This window comes from Eleutherodactylus coqui, chromosome 5 (genome assembly GCF_035609145.1).
Source record: "Eleutherodactylus coqui strain aEleCoq1 chromosome 5, aEleCoq1.hap1, whole genome shotgun sequence".
NCBI lineage: Eukaryota > Metazoa > Chordata > Amphibia > Anura > Eleutherodactylidae > Eleutherodactylus > Eleutherodactylus coqui.
In genome coordinates this window covers 29,500,812-29,527,826 of record NC_089841.1, presented here as the reverse complement: position 1 = coordinate 29,527,826, position 27,015 = coordinate 29,500,812, and the positions used below count along the sequence as shown (strand labels likewise).

Sequence of the window (27,015 nt, the reverse complement as noted above, 5' to 3'; positions counted from 1 at the left end):
TATGTTATTAGTTACATTACAAAGGGGGTCACTGACTTTTGCACTTACCATTGAATAATCAAGTTGCAACCCCTTTACATTTCCTATTTACAACCTAAACAGCGGTCTTGCCAAATTTAAAATTTGTACGACATCAGCAATTTAGAGAATTGGATAAGTTACATTACATAGGGGGGTCACTTACTTTTGCAGTTAGCATTGAATAGTTAAGTTGTGACCCCTTTACTTTTCCTATTTAGGACCTTAACAATGGGTGTGCCAATTTTCACATTTGTGCGGTACAGTTGTATAGTATTAGTTACATTACATACGGTGTCACTTTCTTTTGCACCTAGCATTGAGTAATTGAGTTGTGACCTCTTTACTTTCTTTCTATTTATGATCTTAAGAATGGTCTACCAAATTTCATGTTTGTACGACACCGGGAAGTTAGAGAATTAGTGGCAAGTCTGTCAGTAAGGGGTGTTGCCAAATTATATATATATATATATATATATATATATATATATATATATAAAATCATATGTGTACAGCTTGTATAGGCTATACATTCTGTATATAGTGATATCGACTATGCTGGTATAACCTGGGCCAGCATTAACCAGCATGGTCAATATCACTACTGTATATACAGTACTAGCTTTTGCCTGTGACTTGGTCCATGTGAAATTCATATTACGCTTTCTAGATGATACAAATCATAACCATCCTAATAATTATCATGTGGCTAACCCATCGCTAATTAACATATGCTCTAAACCTTTATCTTTATTTATTATATAACTTTGGTGCTTCTTTATTATACAAACCATTCACATATTATCTGTATAATCCTGATTAGTGAAGGACCTCTTTGTAAACTACATTCATATTACCTTCAGGTGTAAGGATCACCAGACGGCTAGTGGAACTCACTCTACAACAGGCCCCATACAACTGAGGCTTCTTTCACACGAGTGTATATTGGCCAGCATTTTTATGGCCGGCCAATATACGCTTTAATCTGGGGCATTGAAGCTCGTGAACGGGCACACAAATCTAACGTTTGTGCGCCCATTCACACGGCATGGGGCTCGAAGCATATGCACCGAACTCACCAATGCCATCGCCCATTTCCCCTTCCTCCCCATCGCAGGCTCACCTCTCTTCTCCTCCCCACTCGTTCTTTGCAATGGAAGGGGCAGGAGCTTAGCTCCACCCACGTCCCCCCTTGTCCATAGCCATTTATGGTAGGAGGTGGGACGGCACTTAGGTCCGCCCCGCCCCTTCCATTGTACAGTACGAGCAGGGCGGAGAAGAGAGGTAAGCCTGCATGGGGGGGAGGAGAGCAGAGGAATGGAGTTTAGCAGCCGCTCTGCTAAACTCTCTCGTAACTATGGCCGCTGCCATGGGCTCCAGGACTATCTTTTGGGCCCGACATGAAAACCCCCAGAGCTATATTGGCCTTGCCAGGCGCTTTTATGTCTTGGGAATACGGCCACGTGATCTGATGCATTGGAAGCCAATGCTTCAGATCATAGCACATATTGGCCGGATGTGAAAAAGGCCGGCCAATATGCGTTCGTGTGAAAGAAGCCTGACCGCGTGGATACTCAGTGGGTATTAATTGTATTTGTGGTACAAATAATTTCCTTTTGGTGCATCCAGTGATTACTGTGACCATGATAACATTTTGATGGAGAACTTTTATTTGCAGTTTGGTGCCATTACATAATTCTGGAGGGTTTATGTTGCTTAGCAGCATAACTGATGAGCTAATCTTAAGAATGAAGTTATGCGGGGGGAGAGACCGCCTGGTTTGATGGTGTTTAGGAATTCCACAGAATAATTTACTGTGTCATCAGTTTGTAGTACTGAATCTATAGACTTATATTGCATTTCTTCTCCTTTAATCAAGGATCATTATTGGCAGCTGCTGTGTCATTTTTGGGAATTAAAATCGCACGCTTGCATAACCAATTTAAGGGCTTTGCTTTGATGTCAGAGATGTTGGGGTTCAGCTTAGCAGTCAATTCCGTAAGAGATGTCACCACCATGGCTAAGCTTGGTGTTATGATGATCTAACTTTCAAGTGTAGAGTTTCTCTGTCTTCTATTTTTAACATGTCTGAAAAATGCCCAGCGAAAGTATCACCTCCTAACAGAATTCTTATATTTGTTATTAGGGCGAGCTTCTGAATATAGAATCACAAATATGAAGACTTTAAGCATGACCTAACTTTGTCAGCTCATGCTACTCTGTGCATGACTGATAAAGTTTGCCGAAAGACACCAGCTAAGAGACACGTAAGCCCCCCCTCCCATCCCATTAAGCCTTTATTTGCCCTTATATCTTTCACTGTTGTGTTCACATGCATCAGATTTAAGGGCAGTTTAAAAGCAGAATGAGCTGCCTTACCTCCATCTAGTAATGTGGCAGCAATGCCAGAAGGGGCGGCAGCCAACGTTATCCCCTGATCTTCCCATACTCAGACTAGTAGTAGATTTAGGACAAATGTTTTGCAGCTAACTTAGGAGCATCCAGGGAAAATATTTGACTAGTGCCCTTCTCAACACTTTCTAAAATTTGGTTGTAAACTTGGAACTGTTCTTCAGTTAACGAACTTTAGTTATTAGACACTACTGGGGCCAAGAAACTTGTGTCCTAACTGATCTCTCTAAGTTAATCTGTATTTTGTATCACATCTTGTAGGTTGAGGTAAGCCATCGTGTTCTAAACATTGTCCTCCCAAAGACAACACTGCATCTTCAATAGAAATCAGGCATTTATTATGAATTTCATCCATAATGGGCTGAACGTTTTCTTGCAGTTCTCACACTATATGACGCCTTATGTCCTCCAACATACTATCCTTGTATTTCTCCCAGACTGTCTCATAGCTAACAAAATATCAACAATACTAAGAAAAGTTCCCGTAGTCTGAATGAAGAATCACAAAGAGAAGGTTCTTCCACAGTAGCATTTCAGTACTTGTCATCCTCTAGCAAGCCTAGAGCCTTACAGACTGATTGATGCGTCGGAAGTACAAGAACATTAACAGTCTTCAAATCCTAGAATGACATTGGACCTCAAATTTCATGAAGTAGAAGACGAAGACAATAGCACTTAGCGTTATTAGGGTGGATGGTGTGCACTCTGCCCAAAGCTTTTTACTTTTGGCTGGCCATCGATGTCGTTTCCACATTTTCTCCTCTGAAATCTGTTACTTTTCCATATATAGTCGGACAGAACTTCCACATAAAGCAGAGTTTTTGCAAAATCATGTTTTGCACAGTTGAAGAAATGCTAAAAGTGTAGTTTTCGAGGAGCTGTTAATCTTCTGCAGCAAATTATTATTGTCATTAGGATCAAAATAGATACGCTGGCCAAATGCACAGCAAGATGAACACAGCGTTGGAAACTTCTCATGCATGGGAAACGCCAGAATTCTCCAGACGGCCTCAGAACTGCTGATGTTTCGACCACTTTCATATGATTTGATCTCATCACTATCATTTTCAAGACCAAATGAAGCCGCTGCCTTTATTAACATATTAACGTATGTATGGTATAGATTTTACAGAACTGTGATACTCTATGTTAATATGGAGAACAAATGTAGGTGAAAGAAGAGGATTATAAGGCCCCACCCAGCGGTCAGCCAGGGTTACACTATTGATTTCAACGGTGAAACCATCGTCCTTCAGAGCGCCTTCACCATTAATGGGGGGATCCATAGTTTCCTGTTTCAGTTTCTTTCAGGAGGGTGCATTGATGTTTAAGTTACCTCGAGGCCCATGGATCACATCAGCCTTGATAATTTCATGAAGCAGAGGATATTTTTCAGTTTTGGTAACTCCACACAGTCAACATCTATTGGCTCCAGTCACAACAGAATCTGGATATGAGGAAAACCTCCCTTCCTTTTGACATTCAACAGAATACATAGGACAATACAGTTATCCAAACAATGCCTCTTTGTTAACAATGCCATTAATGCTTTATCTTTTAAGTGAAATGCTTCAGCTAGGATGTCATAATGATCGTGGGGCTTTTGGCCAGGCAGCAATGCCTCCCCAATTTCCTTCCCTCAAGGATTACACATAAATATGATGAAAAAGTCAGGACGACCGTAATAACAGATATATGTCATTGCATTTTGAGATTTTCCATGCATATATACAGTGTTTCTCTGAAAATAAGACACTGTCTTATATAAATTTTTGCCACAAAAGAGGCACAGTGTCTTATTTTTAGGGGTTCTCTAATAAATCACCTACTGCTGGCATTCCAATCCTCATGCTGGCCTCAGTCACTGCAGCAGGCTGCCGCGTCCCCCTTCAAACCGACAGAGTTCTTCCTGGAAGCAGGGCTTAAATACCCCGCCTCCAGCAAGCTGATGCTCTGATTGGTTAATTGAGCACCACTTCAGCCAATGAAAGCCGGCGCTGGATTAAGCAATCAAAGCCATTCAATGACACCATTGAATGGCTGTGATTGGTTAATCCAGTGCTGGCTTTCCTAGGCTGATGTGGCATTGGCTAGTTTTCTATTGGTATAGCTAAAGCCGCGCTGTGATTGGTTGCTATGAACAGCTAAGATAGATTTCATTTTATAACACTTTTATAAAGGTGGGGTTTCCATAGCAACTCATCACAGCGCAGCTTTTAGTTCTTCTGCTGCTGAGGTTAAGTGAAAGCTGTGCTGTGATTGGTTGTTAGGGGCAACAAACATAGATTTTCTTTTAGACAGCTTTCATAAGGGTGTGGTGCCGGGCTACTTCTCCGTGGCCGAAGCTGTATTATCAGTCACACATATGTATGGAAATATGATTTTGTTTGTTACCCCATTACAGCCGTCTTCTCCTCATTCTAAAATGGCTGATAACAGGGAGCAACAGATAACATTTAACAGGAGGAGATATTGGAGCACATGGTGAATCACTGGGATGATTTAACCATTTTATCTCATGATAGTGATGGGAAGAATTATAACAGTTCTGCTGAGAATGCTGCTGATTTGGTGCGAGCGCACATTTATGGTAGTTCATGCGAATTAATAGCAGTGGGGTACATATTTAGGTCCAGGTTTTCAACAATTGGTAAAATAGGTGTTTATTTGCTCAATAGATTATTTTTGCCATTTTTACATTCATAGGTACATTAGATATTGTTTTTCCACAAAAACGTTGATCCCCCTTTTCACCCACTTGCGTTTTTTTTATGTGATAATCACGTTAAAAAAACCCGCTGCAATGTCAATGGAACGTTCTAATGTTAAAAACTAGAGATGAGCGAACGCGTTCGTCCGAGCTTGATATTCGTGCGAATATTAGGGTGTTCGGGATGTTCGTTATTCGTGACGAACACCATGCGGTGTTCTGGTTACTTTCACTTCCTTCCCTGAGACGTTAGCGCGCTTTTCTGGCCAATTGAAAGACAGGGAAGGCATTACAACTTCCCCCTGCAACGTTTAAGCCCTATACCACCCCCCTGCTGTGAGTGGCTGGCGAGATCAGGTGTTCGCCTAATATAAAAGTCGGCCCCTCCCGCGGCTCGCCTCAGATGCGGTGTGAGTTAGATGAGGGACAGTGCTGTTTATACCGGAGCTGCTGTAGGGAAAGAATTGGTAGTTAGTGTAGGCTTCAAGACCCCCCAAAGGTCCTTATTAGGGCCACTGATAGCTGTGTGTTGGCTGCTGTTAGCAGTGGGATTTTTTTTTTTTTCTCAAAATCGCCTCTGCAGACCGTTGCACCTGGCATTAGGGACAGAAGTGCTGCATAGGCAGGGAGAGTGTTAGGAGTGAGTGTAGCCTTCAAGAACCTCAACGGTCCTTTCTAGGGCCATATTTATCCGTGTGCAGTACTGTCCAGGCTGCTGTTGGCTGTGCTGCATTTTTTTTGGGCTTCTCAAAATCGCCTCTGCAGAGCATTGCACCCTCCATTGATACTGCAGGGAAAGAATTGTATAGGCAGGGCCACAACACAGTTATTATTCATAGAATATACGCAGTGCTGCCTGTTGGTGGGAAAAAACTGAAAACAAATCTATTTGTCCAGCCTGTGTCCGTCCTTACGCCTGTGGAGACGTGTGAGCTGCGTGAAAAACATTGCTAAATCATACGCAGCCAGCTACGCTTTACTGCTGGGTTCGCCATTTGCTTTCCTTAATTGGGGAAAAAAATACCTGCTCTCCAAGAGTTATAATAACTCTGCTACCCTCACGTTCTGTGACACATAAGCAGGGACACAGCGCAGTTATTAAACTTCGCAGGTTCATTGAATATACGCAGTGCTGCCTGTTGGTGGGAAAAAACTGAAAACAAATCTATTTGTCCAGCCTGTGTCTGTCCTTACGCCTGTGGAGACGTGTGAGCTGCGTGAAAAACATTGCTAAATCATACGCAGCCAGCTACGCTTTACTGCTGGGTTCGCCATTTGCTTTCCTTAATTGGGGAAAAAAATACCTGCTCTCCAAGAGTTATAATAACTCTGCTACCCTCACGTTCTGTGACACATAAGCAGGGACACAGCGCAGTTATTAAACTTCGCAGGTTCATTGAATATACGCAGTGCTGCCTGTTGGTGGGAAAAAACTGAAAACAAATCTATTTGTCCAGCCTGTGTCCGTCCTTACGCCTGTGGAGACGTGTGAGCTGCGTGAAAAACATTGCTAAATCATACGCAGCCAGCTACGCTTTACTGCTGGGTTCGCCATTTGCTTTCCTTAATTGGGGAAAAAAATACCTGCTCTCCAAGAGTTATAATAACTCTGCTACCCTCACGTTCTGTGACACATAAGCAGGGACACAGCGCAGTTATTAAACTTCGCAGGTTCATTGAATATACGCAGTGCTGCCTGTTGGTGGGAAAAAACTGAAAACAAATCTATTTGTCCAGCCTGTGTCCGTCCTTACGCCTGTGGAGACGTGTGAGCTGCGTGAAAAACATTGCTAAATCATACGCAGCCAGCTACGCTTTACTGCTGGGTTCGCCATTTGCTTTCCTTAATTGGGAAAAAAAATACCTGCTCTGCCACAGTTAATAACTCTGCTACCCTCACGTTCTGTGACACATAAGCAGGGACACAGCACAGTTATTAAACTTAGATAATTCATTCACTAGAGGCAGTGGGGCCTTTCGTTTTCCAAAAAGGGCAAAAATTATATTTGGCCTGCAGTCTTGCGCCAATTTATTTCCTGCCTGGGAAATCTAATCACTGGTAATACAGCATGCTGAGGGGTAGGGGTAAGCCTAGAGGACGTGGACGTGGACGTGGCCGAGGACGCGGAGGGCCAAGTCAGGGTGTGGGCACAGGCCAAGCTCCTGATCCAGGTGTGTCGCAGCCGACTGCTGCGCGATTAGGAGAGAGGCACGTTTCTGGCGTCCCCACATTCATCGCCCAATTAATGGGTCCACGCGGGAGACGGTTATTAGAAAATGAGCAGTGTGAGCAGGTCCTGTCCTGGATGGCAGAAAGTGCTTCGAGCAACCTATCGTCTACCCGCAGTTCTGCGCCGTCCACTGCTGCCAATCCGAATCCTCTGTCTGCTGCTCCTCCTTCCTCCCAGCCTCCTCACTCCACTACAATAACACCTGCTCAGGAGCGGGAGCACTCCCAGGAACTGTTCTCGGGCCCCTGCTTAGATTGGGCAGCAGCGGTTCCTCTCCCACCAGAGGAGTTTATCGTCACTGATGCCCAACCATTCGAAAGTTCCCGGGGTCCGGGGGAAGAGGCTGGGGACTTCCGCCAACTGTCTCAACAACTTTCTGTGGGTGAGGAGGACGATGACGATCAGACACAGTTGTCTTGCAGTGAGGTAGTAGTAAGGGCAGTAAGTCCCAGGGAGCAGCGCACAGAGGATTCGGAGGAAGAGCAGCAGGACGATGAGGTGACTGACCCCACCTGGTGTGCAACGCTTACTCAGGAGGACAGGTCTTCAGAGGGGGAGTCAAGGGCATCAGCAGGGCAGGTTGCAAGAGGCAGTGCAGTGGCCAGGGGTAGAGGCAGGGCCAGACCGAATAATCCACCAAGTGTTTCCCAAAGCGCCCCCTCGCGCCATGCCACCCTGCGGAGGCCGAGGTGCTCTAAGGTCTGGCAGTTTTTCACAGAGACGCCTGACGACCGACGAACAGTGGTGTGCAACCTTTGTCGCGCAAAGCTCAGCCGGGGAGCCAACACCAACAGCCTCACCACCACCACCATGCGCAGACATATGATGGCCAAGCACCCCGCAAGGTGGGACAAAGGCCGTTCACCGCCTCCGGTTTGCACCCCTGCCTCTCCCCCTGTGCCCCAACCTGCCACTGAGATGCAACCCCCCTCTCAGGACACAGGCACTACCGCCTCATGGCCTGCACCCACACCCTCATCTCCGCTGTCCTCGGCCCCATCCAGCAGTGTAGTTCAGCGCACCGTTCAGCCGTCGCTTGCGCAAGTGTTCGAGCGCAAGCGCAAGTACGCCGCCACGCACCCGCACGCTCAAACGTTAACCGTCCGCATCGCAAAATTCATCAGCCTTGAGATGCTGCCGTATAGGGTTGTGGAAACGGAGTCCTTCAAAAGTATCATGGAGGCGGCGGCCCCGCGCTACTCAGTTCCCAGTCGCCACTACTTTTCCCGATGTGCCGTCCCAGCCCTGCACGACCACGTCTCCCGCAACATTGTGCGCGCCCTCACCAACGCGGTTACTGCCACGGTCCACTTAACTACGGACACGTGGACAAGCACAGGCGGGCAGGGCCACTACATCTCCCTGACGGCACATTGGGTGAATTTAGTGGAGGCTGGGACAGAGTCAGAGCCTGGGACCGCTCACGTCCTACCCACCCCCAGAATTGCGGGCCCCAGCTCGGTGGTGGTATCTGCGGAGGTGTATGCTTCCTCCACTAAAGCACCCTCCTCCTCCTCCTCCTCCTCTGTCTCACAATCAAGATGTGTTAGCAGCAGCATGTCGCCAGCAGTCGGTGTCGCGCGGTGTGGCAGCACAGCGGTGGGCAAGCGTCAGCAGGCCGTGCTGAAACTACTCAGCTTAGGCGATAAGAGGCACACGGCCCACGAACTGCTGCAGGGTCTGACACAGCAGACCGACCGCTGGCTTGCGCCGCTGAGCCTCCAACCGGGCATGGTCGTGTGTGACAACGGCCGTAACCTGGTGGCGGCTCTGCAGCTCGGCAGCCTCACGCACGTGCCATGCCTGGCCCACGTCTTTAATTTGGTGGTTCAGCGGTTTCTGAAAAGCTACCCACGCTTGTCAGACCTGCTCGTAAAGGCGCGCCGGCTCTGCGCACATTTCCGCAAGTCCCACACGGACGCTGCCACCCTGCGCACCCTGCAACATCACTTTAAGCTGCCAGTGCACCGACTGCTGTGCGACGTGCCCACACGGTGGAACTCTACGCTCCACATGTTGGCCAGGCTCTATGAACAGCGTAGAGCTATAGTCGAATACCAACTCCAACATGGGCGGCGCAGTGGGAGTCAGCCTCCTCAATTCCTTTCAGAAGAGTGGGCCTGGTTGGCAGACATCTGCCATGTCCTTGGTAATTTTGAGGAGTCTACCCAGGTGGTGAGCGGCGATGCTACAATCATTAGCGTCACCATTCCTCTGCTATGCATCTTGAGAAATTCCCTGCAAACCATAAAGGCAGCTGCTTTGCGCTCGGAAACGGGGGCGGGGGAAGACAGTATGCCGCTGGATAGTCAGGGCACCCTCCTGTCTATTTATCAGCGCGTACAGGAGGAGGAGGAGGAGGAGCATGAGGAGGAGGGGGAAGAGACAGCTTGGGCCGCTGCTGACGGTACACCGGCTGATTGCCTGTCATCCTTTCAGCGTGTATGGCCTGAGGAGGAGGAGGAGGAGGAGGATCCTGAAAGTGATCTTCCTAGTGAAGACAGCCATGTGTTGCGTACAGGTACCCTGGCACACATGGCTGACTTCATGTTAGGATGCCTTTCTCGTGACCCTCGCGTTGCACGCATTCTGGCCACTACGGATTACTGGGTGTACACACTGCTCGATCCACGGTATAAGGAGAACCTGCCCACTCTGATTCCCGAAGAGGAAAGGGGTTCGAGAGTGTTGCTATACCACAGGACCCTTGCGGACAAGCTGATGGTAAAATTCCCAGCCGACAGCGCTAGTGGCAGAAGGCGCAGTTCCGAGGGCCATGTTGCAGGGGATGTGCGTAGATCGAGCAGCATGTACATCCCAGGCAGTGCAACAGTCTTTAAGGGCCTGGCCAGCTTTATGGCTCCCCACCAAGACTGTGTCACCGCTCCCCAGTCACGGCTGAGTCGGCGGGAGCACTGCAAAAGGATGGTGAGGGAGTACGTAGCGGATCGCACAACCATCCTTGGTGACGCCTCTGCCCCCTACAACTACTGGGTGTCGAAGCTGGACACGTGGCCTGAACTAGCCCTGTATGCCCTTGAGGTGCTTGCTTGTCCTGCGGCTAGCGTGTTGTCGGAGAGGGTGTTTAGTGCGGCTGGGGGAATCATCACAGATAAGCGTAGCCGCTTGTCAACCGACAGTGCCGACAGGCTAACACTCATCAAGATGAACAAAGGCTGGATTTCCCCAGACTTCTGTTCTCCACCAGCGGACAGCAGCGATACGTAAGCAATACGTAGGCTGCACCCGCGGATGGAAGCTACGTTCTCTCTCACCATCCAAAACGGGGACATTTGTGCTTCATCAATCTGTGTCTAATATTCCTCCTCCTCCTCCTCCTGCTCCTCCTCGTGAAACCTCACGTAATCACGCTGAACGGGCAATTTTTCTTAGGGCCACAAGGCTCACTCAAATAATTTTTCTGAACAATTTTTATATGTTTCAATGCTCTTAAAAGCGTTGGAACTTTAACTTGAACCAATTTTTCGTTACACTGGGCTGCCTCCAGGCCTAGTTACCACTTAAGCCACATTAACCAAAGCGATTAATGGGTTTCACCTGCCCTCTTGGCTGGCCATGGCCAATTTTTGGGATGTACATTAGTACTGTTGATACAGCAATTTTTGTGGGCCCTCGCCTACAGTGTAATCAAATTAATTTTTAGCCCACCTGCATTACAGCTGACGTTACCTCAGCTGTGTTGGGCAATGCAATGGGATATTTTTGTGTACCGCCGGTGGGTTCCAGGGAGCCACCCATGCTGTAGGTGCACACTGAGTTTTTAATACTTCTGTACACTTCTAAAGAACCCGTCTGACTGGGGCATGCAGTGTGGGCCGAAGCCCACCTGTATTACGCACGACATTACTACCTCAGCTGTGTTGGGCAATGCAATGGGATATTTCTATGTACCGGCCGTGGCTTCCTGGCACCCACCCAGGCAGTGGGTCCACAGGGAGTTAAACCTACATGTGTCCACTTGTAAAGAACCCCAGTCTGACTGGGGCATGCAGTGTGGGCCGAAGCCCACCTGCATTACGCACGACATTACTACCTCAGCTGTGTTGGGCAATGCAATGGGATATTTTTGTGTACCGCCGGTGGGTTCCAGGGAGCCACCCATGCTGTAGGTGCACACTGAGTTTTTAATACTTCTGTACACTTCTAAAGAACCCGTCTGACTGGGGCATGCAGTGTGGGCCGAAGCCCACCTGTATTACGCACGACATTACTACCTCAGCTGTGTTGGGCAATGCAATGGGATATTTCTATGTACCGGCCGTGGCTTCCTGGCACCCACCCAGGCAGTGGGTCCACAGGGAGTTAAACCTACATGTGTCCACTTGTAAAGAACCCCAGTCTGACTGGGGCATGCAGTGTGGGCCGAAACCCACCTGCATTAACCCTTTCCAGTCCACTGTGTGACCTGTGAAGACATTAGGGTTTAAGGCTGTACAGCTCCGTTGTTGGTAGACGTCCGTCGGGGTTCTCTTACTGTATATTGCCAGCCTCTCTGCTGTCGGAGCCTATCCTACGTGTCAGCTCATGCAGTACTGGCTTTAGCCAGCATATAGCGCCGTTGTATAACAGCAGAAAAAGAGTAAGCCCCCTAGGAAAACCATATACAAATTGGATTGGAAAGGGTTAAGCACAACATTACTACCTCAGCTGTGTTGGGCAATGCAATGGGATATTTCTATGTACCGCCGGTGGCTTCCTGGCACCCACCCATGCTGTAGGTGCACACGGAGTTTTTACTACATCTGTACACTTATAAAGAACCCCAGTCAGACTGGGGCATGCAGTGTGGGCCGAAGCCCACCTGCATTAAGCACGACATTACTACCTCAGCTGTGTTGGGCAATGCAATGGGATATTTCTGTGTACCGCCGGTGGGTTCCAGGGAGCCACCCATGCTGTGGGTCGACAGGGACTTCACAATAGGGAGTTGTACCTGCCTGTGTCTATGAATTAAAAAGCCCGGTCTGACTGGGGCATGCAGACACCTTGACAGAATGAATAGTGTGTGGCACATAGGTTCCCCATTGCTATGCCCACGTGTGCAGCTCCTGATGGCGGTGGCACAGGATTCTATTTCTCATTGCTTCTGTACAGCATTGTGGGCTATCGCTCCGCCACTTTTAAAGAGGGTCGCTGCCTAGCCGTGCCAACCTCTGCAGTGTGTGCCTGCGGTCCCTCGTCATGGCAGACGCAATTCTAAATAGACATGAGCGTGGTGTGGCATGAGGGCAGCTGAAGGCTGCGCAGGGACACTTTGGTGTGCACTGTGGGGGGGAGGGGGGGCGGTTGGGCAGCATGTAACCCAGGAGAAGTGTCAATGGAGTGTCATGCAGGCAGTGATTGTGCTTTGTTGGAGGTAGTGTGGTGCTTAGCAAAGGTATGCCATGCTAATGAGGGCTTTTCAGAAGTAAAAGTTGTTGGGAGGGGGGGGGCCCACTCTTGCCGGTATTGTGGCTTAATAGTGGGACCTGTGAACTTGAGATGCAGCCCAACATGTAGCCCCTCGCCTGCCCTATCCGTCACTGTGTCATTCCCATCACTTTCCTGAATTGCCCAGATTTTCACACATGAAAACCTTAGCGAGCATCGGCGAAATACAAAAATGTTCCGGTCGCCCATTGACTTCAATGGGGTTCGTTGTTCGAAACGAACCCTCGAGCATCACGGGAAGTTCGTTACGAATAACGAACACCCGAACATTTTGGTGTTCGCTCATCTCTATTAAAAACGCATCGTAAGTTGGCGCTCTGCAATTTTTGTGCGATTTGTTTTTAACATTAGAAAGTCCCACTGACAATCACGTTAAAAAAAATGCAGCGATATCGCGTGAGAAAACACGCAAGAAAAACGCAAGTGGGGTTGAACTTCAAAAGATCCTTAATTAGTGGATCTCTACGTTATACAAAGAAGCTACGGTCCAAATTTCAGGTTTCTAACCAGTAGTTTCTGCATTTTATAGGTTTTCATCAGGTAGAAGACAATTTTCCTCATTATAAAAAAAAAAATTCCTGCCAACTCCAAGTCTGGCAGGCAGAATAATCCCGGGATCACCGAACCTTCTGAAGTCAACTGGTGACTGTAACCTCTAATCTTGTTGCACTGAAGAAAGGCGTCCAGGCCCCTCTTGTACTCTTCTAGTGAGCATCACCACATCATCAGGCAGAGAGTTCCATAGTCTCACTGCTGTTACAGTAAAGAATCCCTTCTATGTTATGTAGAAACCTTCTTTACGTTAGTTGTAGAGGGCGCCCCCTTGTTACAGATACAGTCCTTGTAAACAGTATTAAATATTAGTAAACATTCTAATTTTCTATTTTAAAAAAATACCAAAAAACCAATACGTTTTGTAAGATGCAAAAAATAAAAGATTTTTATAAGGAAGGAGCAACTTTATTACTTTATTGAACGTCAACTTTTCCCTTTCTTCTGCTCCTACAGAGCTAAAAGGTGTATTCCTTTGATTGCTTATATAATGCCTTCACAGTATTTCAAAACATTATTACCCGTCAGGGTACAACTGACATGCAATCTATTACTCCATGCTTCTAGCTGACTTGGGGGGCTTTGCCAGGCCTGCGGCTGCCACTGGTGCTCATCATCTACTTATAATCACCCAACGGCACTCTGATGGGCTGCCAGACACTGTCTTACTATTGAGGTGCCTCAACATCTAGGGGAGCGTGTAGCAAGGACTGAGCTTAGTGAATTAGGAAAAGCCCTGAGCCTGCAGTACCTGGGGGAACGAGCAAACACCTATTCACGGTCTAACTGAAAGTGCCAATTTCTGTTAGGGCATGAAAAGGCAGAGCTGTGAGAATAAGACTTCCATGCTCACTGCATGTTCATCCATACTATGTATTTCCATCTTAGGCTTCCATAACAAATGCTAGAAACAGCATCGGGATGGAATTTTAGGCTAAAATGTGTGAAAAGAAGACCACTTTTCTCTGTTTAGCAAAGCTTCTGTTTGTTTCCAGTATTATAGGGGAAAAGAGAAGCGTAGTCAATGAGCAGACTCCCACATCATAATGTCAGACACAAGATATGGATGCTGATTTAATACTGGTAATCTGGTCCTCTCCAGGTAGTCACACCTGTTTGGAGTTTCTGTGGGTTTCCTGATGAGCAGCAGTGGCATCGTACCTGTATTAAATTATACAAAGCTCTCAATTATAGTAATCAGCCTCGACAATGCATCCAATGCACAGAGATGGAAAGGACGCCAAACCAGTTCTCGGGCAACGTAAATCACATTTATCAGCCTCGGTAAAAAATATCAGACTTTATATATACAGGATAAAAACTTGGGATACACAACCCATTAAGACCAACCACCTATGCCTTTCAAACTCAGGTGAGCTCTTAAATCACAGCTCGTCAGATGTCAAGTGAGCCAGGAGTTTTATACATAAGTTGTAGCTTGGAAGAGCCGGTCCGGCACAATAGTCCATATCAGGGTGCAAACATTTACAATCAACACAGAAAGTGAAAATGTAAATCTCAGATTGGGCAGATATTGTCAGAACAAATACATAAGATCAGACTTAGAATTCAAGCCTAACAGAACCCGGGCACACAACTCTATAATCCAGTAAGACTCATGTACCAGAAGGTTCCTGTGCCAATCACCTGCCCAGGAGGGAAAATTAACCCTGTAATGGCTAGAATGTACAAAGAACACATATTGCCTAAATAACACATAACATTTCATCCCAAACCATTCATTCAATATGTCTTCTTAGGAGTAATCCTCTCTCTCAGGTAGATGTTTGGCACAGAAAACCTTTCCTACGTGAGTCTTACTGGATTATGGAGATGTGTGTCCGGTTTCTGTTAGGCTTGTAGTCTACGTAAGATCTCATGTATTTCTGTTGGCAGTATCTACCGAATTTATAAATATTTGCACCCTGATATGGACTATTATGCCGACCAGATTTCCTAAGCTGTCACTTATGAATAAAACTCGTGTCTCTCTTGAAACCTGGTGCGTTAAGAGTTCACCTGAGCATGAACTGCATAGGACCTTTGTTTTATCAGGCTGTGTGCCCCAAGTTGTATAGTCCTGTATAAATAAAGTCTGATATGTTACACTGAAGTTGTAGAACCTTTCCCATGTGATCACAGCTGTATATTACTGTGTGCGACTCTTCCTAATATCATACACTATAGTGATGAGATCGAGGGGAGACGCCCTTGCTGGGCTCAGTGGTGGAATACGGTTCTTACCACGGTCATTTTCAAAACCAAAAATTGTCCTAACAAATTATTATCATTATCATCTAAGAATCATTTTCAAAACTTTTTACCTTTTTTTGTACAGTTTGATAAAGTAGGTTTAGAAAAAGGGCTTCTCTCCTGTGTGAACCTTTTGATGTTGCAGTAAATATGAGTTGCGAATAAAACATTTCCCACATTCTGAACAAGAAAATGGCTTTTCTCCGGTGTGAAGTTTTTGATGTAGCAGTAAATATGAGTTGCGAGCAAAACATTTCCCACATTCTGAACAAGAAAACGGTTTCTCTCCTGTGTGAATTCTCTGATGATTAATAAGTTCTGATTTTGATTTAAAACATTTCCCACATGTTGAACAAGAAAACGGCTTTTCTCCTGTGTGAATTTTTTGATGTGAAATAAGGTGTGATTTCTGTGCAAAACATTTCCCACATTCTGAACAAGAAAACGGCTTCTCTCCAGTGTGACTTCTCTGATGTTTAACGAGATCTGCTTTGTCTGTAAAACATTTCCCACATTCTGAACATAAATATGCCTTCTCTCCTGTGTGAGTTCTCTGATGTCTTTCAAGTTCTATTTTGCTTACAAAACATTTCCCACATTCTGAACAAGAAAATGGCTTCTGTCCTGTGTGAGTTCTCTGATGTTTATAAAGGTTTTGTTTCACTGCAAAACATTTTCCACATTCTGAACATGAAAACGGCTTCTCTCCTGTGTGAATTCTCTGATGTGTAACAAGGGCTGTTTTACGTGTAAAATATTTGCAACATTCTGAACAAGAAAAAGGTTTCTCTCCTGTGTGACTTCTCTGATGTGTAACAAGTTTTGATTTTTCTATAAAACGTTTTCCACATTCTGAACATAAATATGGCTTCCCTCCTGTGTGAATTTTCTGATGTTTTACAAGTTGTGTTTTCTCTACAAAACGTTTCCCACATTCTGAACAAGAAAAAGGCTTTTCTCCTGTGTGAATTCTCTGATGTGTAACAAGACTCGATTTCACTGTAAAACATCTTCCACATTCTGAACAAGAAAACGGCTTCTCTTTGGTGTGAGTTCTCTGATGATTAACAAGTTCTATTTTTGTTGTAAAACATTTCTCACATTCTGAACAAGAAAACGGCTTCTCTCCTGTGTGACTTCTCTGATGATTAACAAGGTTTTGTTTTGCTACAAAACATTTCCCACATTCCGAACAAAAAAATGGCTTCTCTCCTGTGTGATTTCTCTGATGTGTGACAAGTTCTGATTTCACTGCAAAACATTTCCCACATTCTGAACAAGAAAACGGCTTCTCTCCTGTGTGAGTTCTCTGATGTTTAACGAGTTGTGAGTGCCATGTAAAACATTTCCCACATTCTGAACAAAACGGCTTCTCTCCTGTGTGACGTCTCCGATGCGTAACAAAGGCTGCCTTTTCTGTAAAGCATATCCCACAATCCGAACATGAAAACAGTTTCTCTCCTGTGTGACTTCTCTGATGTATAACAAACCCTGCTTTATCCGCAAAACATTTCCCACAATCTAAACATGAAAACGGTTTAACTCTTGTGTGAATTTTCTGATGTCTAGTAAGTTGCAATTTCTGTGCAAAACATTTCCCACATTCTGCACATGAAAACAGCTCCTTTCCTGTGTGAATTCTCTGATGTTCGAGAAGGTTTTGTTTTGCTACAAAACCTTTTCCACATTCTAAACAAGAAAATGGCTTTGCTCTTGTGTGAGTTCTCTTATGTGAAACAAGGTGTGCTTTAACTGCAAAACATTTCCCACATTCTGTACAAGAAAATGGCTTCTGTCCTGTGTGAAGTCTCTGATGTCTAACAAGGGTGGGTCTTGATACAAAATATTTTCCACATTCTGAACAAGAAAACGGCTTTTCTCCTGTGTGACTTCTCTGATGTACAACAAGGGCCGCTTTATCTGCATAACATTTCCCACAATGTGAACAAGAAAATGGTTTCTCCCCTGTGTGAATTTTCTGATGTCTAATAAGATGTGATTTGTGTGCAAAACATTTCCCACATTCTGGACATGAAAATGGCCTCTCCCCTGTGTGATTTCTCTGATGTCTAACTAGATGTGCTTTAACGGGGTAACATTTTCCACATTCTTTACATGTATACGGCTTCGATCCTGTGTGATATGTATTCAGCTTATCAGTCTGCGATGAATCAGAAGATGGGACCTGTAGAAGAGGATCAGATGATGAATCTTTGCTGTGAAGGGCTGAGGAGATATCTGGGATAATGGCAGGTTCTTCATATGAATCTTGTGTGACACCACAATCCTCTGCTTCATAATCTGCAGATATTAGATGTTCTTTGAAGCTCCCTGTACCGTCATCTGCCAAAAATAAAGTGTATTATTTTTTTATACTATAAACCTTATAAATGATGCTGATATTTTATAACATTTCTATACAAATAACAAATCATGTAATAATCCTCTAAAGGTACTTTTGCACAGGCTGACAGTCACTAGAGTAATCATTCAAGAGAGCCATTATGGACAACTGTCTGCCCATGTAAACACGGGTCCTGAGAGAGCAAAAGAGGGAGAGTCACTCCCTTGTCAAAGTCACTTGGTTTGCAGCTCACTTAAAGACCAAGTGATTGTCGGTGCAGAAAACATCACCAAAAACTACAGATGTGAATCAGGACTTACAAGGAACTAATTCTGGTTTGTATCAATAACATGGGGGCCCGGGGGAATCTAGAAAAGGGTCATGAAAACTAACTTGCAGCAGAGTCCTCCACAAGGCCCGGGTTCCAGTCCCCAGTAAATCTCCAAGCCCAAGCTACAGGAATAGCATATTCCATACAGATGGAGTTCGGCCATTTCTGCACCAAGAACTCCTATAAAATCTCCCATGAAGCCGGATGTCAGTAACACACGGTGTACAGCAAATATAGAACTGCTCATCTATAAGACAGCTTAGTACATACAATAATTCTATATGCTGTCATGTCAGAGCAGGACTAGGCCGGGGCAGGGGGGCAGGTGACAAACTGTAGTCTGAGTGACCGCGCCGGGGGAAAAATGTGAGGTCACGCTGTAAGGCTGTGAGACAGAGCGCACAATAAAGAATGATGGGGAAAAGTGAAGGATGAGGGGGGCTTTTTAGGTACATTGATGATGATAATGGGGGTTGTTTGGGGTACAGCAGAGGATAATAGATGTTATGTGCAGGATGATAGTTACTGTTTGTAGAACCTTGGAGGATGATGGGTGTTGTTTAGGACAGGGGTCCCCAACTCCAGTCCTCAGGGACCCCCAACAGGTCATGTTTTCAGGATATCCTATAGTAAGAACACCTGTGGCAAAGTCTGAGGCACCAACAATAATGACAGTACCTGTGCAACACTGAGGAAATCCTGAAAACATGACCTGTTGGCGGTCCCTGAGGACTGGAGTTGGGGAACACTGGTTTAGGGGACATGGGAGGATGATGAAGCCACTTGGAGATGGACATGATATGGAATGATATCTTTTCGTGTTTAAAGTTTGCTCTTGGGTCTGTAAGACTCTTGTTATGCCACTGATAGGAGCATCAGAGGGAGTCACATTGCCAACTGGAGCAACAGCAGTGGGCGCGAGTACATAAAGTCAGACCATAACAGGGGGCTCTATTAGTGAGACCTTAGTGGACATAACATTGATGGGGGTACTGAAAAGTTCACTAGTGGCGGCAGCAGCAGCTTGTTGGGGAGAGTGGGCTGAAGCAAGTTGTGGGTGGAAGAAATCTTAGTGGCAGTCTGGGACCAGAGAGAAGAATATATTACATTATATAATATTAGATTTATCCCAGTGAGGGTGGGGGAAGGCATTCTGAGTTTTGTTCTAGGTCCACAGGGGTTCTTTGTATGCCCCTGCTTCTACTGCCAGCCTGCTCACTTCATAGTTCCCTGTCATGTTACAAGTTCTGGTCAGTAGACCTGCAGTCGGGCTGGGACACATCTGTAATATGTACCCTTAATGCGCTCATCTGAAGCTGGTCACATAAAAAGGAAATACAGTTCCTGTTTCTGTATACCTGTACTGACCTTGGCTCTGGTGCTCTATATACTGAGCTTCATTCTGGTATTGCATCTATGTACATCACCAAGGTTGTTGACCTTGATTCTGGTGCTGTATGTATTGAGCTCTTGGTAATGTATTCCTCAGTAGAAAATCTACTACATTTGAACGCACCCTTATGTTGGGCCGCTACTCACGGGCCTGTGATATATTCCAGCCCCACAGTCTAAAATTTGACAGCAAACCGCTGACTATTACACAGAGCTGCCATGAAATATATTGGGCTCCCATATAATGAGATTATTGAGAGCCCCAGGGGACGGGTGGAGGATGCGGTCCGGCCATTAGACTCTTCCTGATTCTGAACTAACCCTTTGGAGCCATTAGAGAACACATCTGTAAGCCGTTACTTTATCTCCAACCCCCTTATAATCGGCTCAGACACTATATTAGGATGAAACTACTCGGAATCTGTTTCCCAATTGTGCCCATTTATGGCAACTGGAAGAGTATTACGGTGAGATCACACACTGCGGAATTGTATAATCTACAGTACAATGTAAGGGAGTGGGATTCTAAGAAACTGCATTCACTCACAGCTGAGAGATAAGATGTGACACCGGAAATAGGATTTATCTGGTCGGCCATATTCAGATGGCTGAGTGTAAGTTTTGTCTGAGAACTGCCATTGGACATCACATGGACACATACGGACTGTGTGCTGCCCCATGCTGGCAGGCAGTAGACATTGCATGTCCGATTCTGGTCCGTGAATCAAACCAGAATAGGACATGCTGTGAACCACATGAAAACATGTTAATGTCAATACCCCAATTGGCTATAAAGAGTAGAAGTGCGATCTATGTAATACATGGACAGACGTCAGATGGGAAATAGTGGCTGTCTGAGTGGGATCTTCATGATGATCAGCACCTCGGTGTCTTCCTGCCAAGTCTCTGGTGAGCGACATCCCTGACACTCCAGCACTAGACTTACATTCTCTATAAAATCTTCTATTCTAGTGTTCCCCAACTCCAGTCCTCAGGGACCGCCAACAGGTCATGTTTTCAGGATTTCCTCAGTGTTGCACAGGTGATGTAATTATTGTCGGTGCCTCAGACATTGCCACAGGTCTTCTTACCATAGGATATCCTGAAAACATGACCTGTTGGTGGTCCCAGAGGACTGGAGTTGGTAAAAGCTGCTCTATTCTTTGAGTCTATGTCTCCACATTCTGTATTCTGTTATCTGGGTCTATGTCTCCACATTCTGTATTCTGTTATCTCGGTCTATGCCTCCACGTTCTGTATTCCGTTATCTGGGTCTATGCCTCCACATTCTGTATTCCGTTATCTGGGTCTATGTCTCCACATTCTGTATTCTGTTATCTGGGTCTATGTCTCCACATTCTGTATTCTGTTATCTGGGTCTATGTCTCCACGTTCTGTATTCTGTTATCTGGGTCTATGTCTCCCCATTCTGTATTCTAGTATCTGGGTCTATGTCTCCACATTCTGTATTCTGTTATCTGGGTCTATGTCTCCACATTCTGTATTCTGTTATCTGGGTCTATGTCTCCACATTCTGTATTCTGTTATCTGGGTCTATGTCTCCACATTCTGTATTCTGTTATCTGGGTCTATGTCTCCACATTCTGTATTCTGTTATTTGGGTCTATGTCTCCACATTCTGTATTCTGTTATCTGGGTCTATGTCTCCACATTCTGTATTCTGTTATCTGGGTCTATGTCTCCCCATTCTGTATTCTGGTATCTGGGTCTATGTCTCCACATTCTGTATTCTGTTATCTGGGTCTATGTCTCCACATTCTGTATTCTGTTATCTGGGTCTATGTCTCCACGTTCTGTATTCTGTTATCTGGGTCTATGTCTCCACATTCTGTATTCTGTTATCTGGGTGTATGTCTCCACATTCTGTTACCCGGGTCTATGTCTCCACATTCTGTATTCCGTTATCTGGGTCTATGTCCCCACATTCCGTATTCTGTTATCTGGGTCTAGGTCTCCACGTTCTGTATTCTGTTATCTGGGTCTATGTCCCCACATTCCGTATTCTGTTATCTGGGTCTATGTCTCCACATTCTGTATTCTGTTATCTAGGTCTATGTCTCCACATTCTGTATTGTGTTATCTTGCTCTATGTCTCCACATTCTGTATTGTGTTATCTTGCTCTATGTCTCCACGTTCTGTATTCTGTTATCTGGGTCTATGTCCCCACATTCCGTATTCTGTTATCTGGGTCTATGTCTCCACATTCTGTATTCTGTTATCTAGGTCTATGTCTCCACATTCTGTATTGTGTTATCTTGCTCTATGTCTCCACATTCTGTATTCTGTTATCTGGGTCTATGTCTCCACATTCCGTATTCTGTTATCTGGGTCTATGTCTCCACATTCTGTATTCTGTTATCTGGGTCTATGTCTCCACGTTCTGTATTCTGTTATCTGGGTCTATGTCTCCACCATTCTGTATTCTGTTATCTGGGTCTATGTCCCCACATTCCGTATTCTGTTATCTGGGTCTATGTCTCCACATTCTGTATTCTGTTATCTAGGTCTATGTCTCCACATTCTGTATTGTGTTATCTTGCTCTATGTCTCCACATTCTGTATTGTGTTATCTTGCTCTATGTCTCCACATTCTGTATTCTGTTATCTGGGTCTATGTCTCCACATTCTGTATTCTGTTATCTGGGTCTATGTCTCCACATTCTGCATTCTGTTATCTAGGTCTATGTCTCCACATTCCGTATTCTGTTATCTGGGTCTATGTCTCCACATTCTGTATTCTGTTATCTGGGTCTATGTCTCCACATTTTGTATTTTGTTATCTGGGTCTATGTCTCCACGTTCTATATTCTGTTATCTGGGTCTATGTCTCCACATTCTGTATTCTGTTATCTGGGTCTATGTCTCCACATTCTGTATTCTGTTATCTGGGTCTATGTCTCCACATTCTGTATTCTGTTATCTAGGTCTATGTCTCCACATTCTGTATTCTGTTATCTAGGTCTATGTCTCCACGATCTGTATTCTGTTATCTAGGTCTATGTCTCCACATTCTGTATTCTGTTATTTAGGTCTATGTCTCCACATTCTGTATTCTGTTATCTGGGTCTGTGTCTCCACATTCTGTATTCTGTTAGCTGGGTCTATGTCTCCACATTCTGTATTCTGTTATCTGGGTCTATGTCTCCACATTCTGTATTCTGTTATCTGGGTCTGTGTCTCCCCATTCTGTATTCTGTTATCCGGGTCTATGTCTCCACGTTCTGTATTCTGTTATCTAGGTCTATGTATCCACGTTGTGTATTCTATTGTCTAAAGGCACTTTTACATACAATGATTATCGCTCAAAATTCATTCAAACGGCCAAAAATGAACAATAATAGTTACATGTATATGCGGGCAACGTGCACTTTTCATTTGAACGATGACTTTAAGGTTAACTTAAAATCAATCATTCAGCCATTGAGAGATAAAGCAAACACATTTATCCCTCAATAGACTGCACTTTGCTCTCACCCCAACATGTTTACACTAGCCAGGAAAATAAGGAAATCTGCCAGGTACCTGTGAGTAGAACAATGCAGCTGTTTGCACACCTTGGCGTGTATTCAAACACATTCCTTTTTACATGCAAATGTAGATGTTAAAGTGTTAATGGCAATTAACCCTTTTTTGGAAAAAGATCGCTAAATCTTTGAATCTTTTAGTTGTTTGAAAAATTATCTTTGCGCGTAAAAGGGCCTTTAAGATCGGTCTACACTGCTAGATGATCGCTAAGCATTTGTCAGAAACGGACAGTTCTGAGCGATCATTTTTAATTAGCTACTAATGAGTTAATCAGCCCTTTAAGAGCTAACTCATTTCATTAGCATGTGGTTAAAGAACAGCTGGTGGTCTGTTCTGTAACTACATCGCTATTGTTCTACAGTGGGACAGCTGCTGAAAGAATACTATCAGTGCTGCCCATGAAGAATCACAACATGCTTCTTAGCGCATGCTGTGATTTTTAGCAGAGTTAAAGTGAGCGACAGATAAAAAGTGCACAATAGGCACACATTCACATACAACAATTATCGCTCAAAAGATGGCTTTGTGTGATAATCGTTGTGTGTAAAAGGGCCCTAAATCTATGTCTTCACATTATGGATTCTGTTATCTGGATCTTCGTCTCCATTTTCGTTATTGTGATCAGCGCTGGTTACATCAGATCTAGAGTTGGTCAGTGTAAAAGGACCCTTAGTCCCTGAACTGGAAGACCATTTTTCCCTCATCAGTATAGATCTCATATAATGAATAGTAGTTCCTGCTCACATAGGTGTGTTTCACGTCCGTGCTGTAAATGCCCATCATGTGTTATCACCTATAATGGTATCACATGTCATGCATATTTAGTTTGTACTCCGTCTGAATGGGGGAATATACAGCGGAAACTGACAGATCCCAGAGCTTATAAATCTACATAACTATCAGCAGCCGCTGACCGAGGAGAATCTGTGACTCTTCTCTGCTGTATTTAGTGGTTACTACTCACCTGGGCGGTTACCTGTAGGAATCCCCTCTTTACACCGCTGATCGCCCCTCACATTTGTCTCTGTAGTATTAATATCGGTCAGATCTTCATCCTGATACAAAAGCTGTGCGACAAATATTGTAAAAGTCAGCAGACGGTTGGAGAAGTTGTGTGGAAGGTTTTACATGACCAGAAAAGATCATTAATCATCATGACGACCAAAAATGACCTGACAGCAGTAGTTATCAGAGTCATGTCAAAGTGGATGCTCCTTAAAGGGATTCTGTTAGGAGCTTCATGAAGTTTGACTTGGAGCTCATTTGAAAGTCAAACTTCAAAAACTGGTCCAAGCATCATCCTTCAGGCATCGCACTCGCAGTGCCATGCTGCCAGGAGTTCGGGAAGGTGACTCTGCAGTCTTGGATTGGCTGCAATGATCACCCATCTTCCTGTGATGTCAGTTATAACAACAAATGTCAGGACCTCAGCGGAGCTGCAGCTGGGGATCCCAGCGGCGATGGAGGGATCAGTACTGCTTAGTTTACGAATTATAGGCCTAAAGGGATGCTGTTTTGTAACTGGATAACCCCTATAAAATTGTTCAATGATGTAAATATTTCCTTCACTGCCAATGTTTTCCTAGTTAGTGCTTAGTCAGGAGAAGAAAAGATAAGGAATTCCATGTTTCCTGACAATAAAATTCAAAACTAACTTATCCCCACCATATGTTTGTGAAGCTACTTTGGTTTGTTCCAGTTAGCTGTCTATAGAAGCTCCAGTAGGAATCCTCTTGTCCCAGTGGGTTATGTTCTAACTACAATGACATTATTTGGAGGTTCCCAAGAGGTTCCAATAGATTTATCTCCCTCTGCTCAAAGCCATGTTCCACGTGTCCTCCGGAACGGAAGAAATAATAAACACGGGTGGTGAGCACCATGGTCACTCTTGTCTGTTTTTTTTTTCTCCTTTCTTCAATAGACTTGGAAACTTGGACATGGGTGGAAATTTGGAGAAAAGAGGCAGAGTCTCCTACTGGAGAGTGAGATCTGTTATTTATTTAGGTGCTCCTATTTTATTGATTTAACATATGAGTGTTTGGTTGATTGAGATAAGCTGAACTCAATGATGCTGGTCAATGAGAGCAAAGACTAACCCGTTCCTTTCTGGTGGCTTGACCACGAGGGTATTACAGGTGTCCCTGGTGGTCAATTCTGATACATGATTGAGGTTCTTAGGGAAGGCCGAGTGATAAGATTTTTAATTGGGTACTGAGGCTATCCATGTGAAGTCATATGTCCTTATGGAATGAACTAGGATTATTACCCTGGGTCATTCAGAGGTCCAAGGGAATTGTCTTATGTTCTCACCCCTGGGAAATGCAGAAGTGACAGTTTTGCCCAATGAGTCTGGTCAGGGCCTCCTGCATATGAATAGTGTTCAAATTGAATGGGACACATATAGAAGAGATTGGAGATATTTAAGCACTTTGCTAATCACTGACTCCCAGGACAAGAGGGGTCTTCAGGATCATACATTGTGCACGTAGTTAGACTAAACTATCACTTTGAGGTAGCCTCTAATATCATTGATTGTCTTCTGCTCGCCATTCTGAGGACATGAGCCTTCACCCAGAATTTTTGTTTTGCGTGTATAATTTAAATGGTCTGCCCTGAGTGTAAAGGCAGGATTGTATGTGTTTGGACTCAATACAGCTGGATATAATGCATATGTTAGGTGTTGGCTGTGCCTGTGTGTAGCAATGTCTCTACTAAAATATCTGCATTATATTGGGAATGCATCAGACAGGATTGTAGACCCCTACTGTCACTTGTCCGCTCCTATGAGCTAATAGGCGATGAAGCACTGAATCCAGCGATGCAAGTCCTGCACTTACTCCCCTCAGTATTCCCCTGCTGTCCGCTGTCAAAGCAGTCCCCGGGCAGCATGCAGTGGCAGCCTTGATAGATGGCAGCAGAGGAATGCCACGGAGAGCAAGCATAAGGCCGCTGTTACATGACCGAGAAAATCACGAGAGATTTGTGTTGTGCAGGAAAAAAATTGCTGCATATCCCATCTCATTGCGTTCCTCAGAACGCATCACCCATTGTTTTCAATGGCACAGGAAGACACATCGCACAGAGTCTGATGTGAGATTTATCATTGAAAACAATGCAAAACATTTGCCGATCGCAAATGGGGGCGCTTTTGCCATGAAAATGCCTTGCATCTGCAGGTAAAACGCACACTAGCGAGCACAATATCAGACAGAGTTTCTAGGCCTGATATCTTGATCACCTGTGTTTAGGTATCCTAGGACTTACATTGCTGGATTCAGGGCTTCTGCTCCTATGAGCCCATAACTTTAGTTCATAGGAGCTGACAGATTCCCTTTAAACATTGTATTGGTCAAACATATTACTGATCACCATGTGGTTTTACAGGTAAACAGCAGTTCCCATTCCAATTCTACCCATTCAGTCATGTCCGACTCTTGGATACTCTGTAGGCCAATCCTCTCCATGCCTCTCTATTCTCTATGGCTGCTTTTCAGTTGCCTGATGTCCATTGTGTCCTTCTTGATGGTGTCCAGCAAACGTCTTTATTCTTCCCTGCTTCCTTTTACCACTGACCATTCCATATAACATCTTTTTCCAGCGAATTCGCTCTCATTGCCAAAGTCAGTCAGTCTTGTGATCTTGCCTTTCAGGGAAATCTCTAGGTTGATACGGTCTAGGCTTTGCTGTCCATGGGACTCATAGAAGCTTTCTCCAACAGCATAGCTCAAAAGCAGCAATTCTTTTTCCTTTCTGCTATCCTCAATGCCAACGTCT

General features: G+C 44.8%; 1 protein-coding gene across 2 annotated transcripts in view; it reads right to left on the bottom strand.

Annotated features, from left to right (window-relative positions):
• LOC136629094 (zinc finger protein 84-like) overlaps nt 1-27,015 on the bottom strand; it is a 341,525-nt gene that overhangs the window by 301,103 nt on the left and 13,407 nt on the right. For both annotated transcript variants that reach the window (XM_066605216.1, XM_066605215.1), the window contains exons 7-8: nt 24,206-24,308; nt 15,249-17,970 (exon numbers count right to left, since the gene is read on the bottom strand). In XM_066605216.1, the coding sequence (XP_066461313.1) occupies nt 15,728-17,970; nt 24,206-24,308 (2,346 nt within the window). In that variant the 3' untranslated portion in view covers nt 15,249-15,727. Of the gene's footprint in view, nt 17,971-24,205; nt 24,309-27,015 lie in introns of those variants that run through there.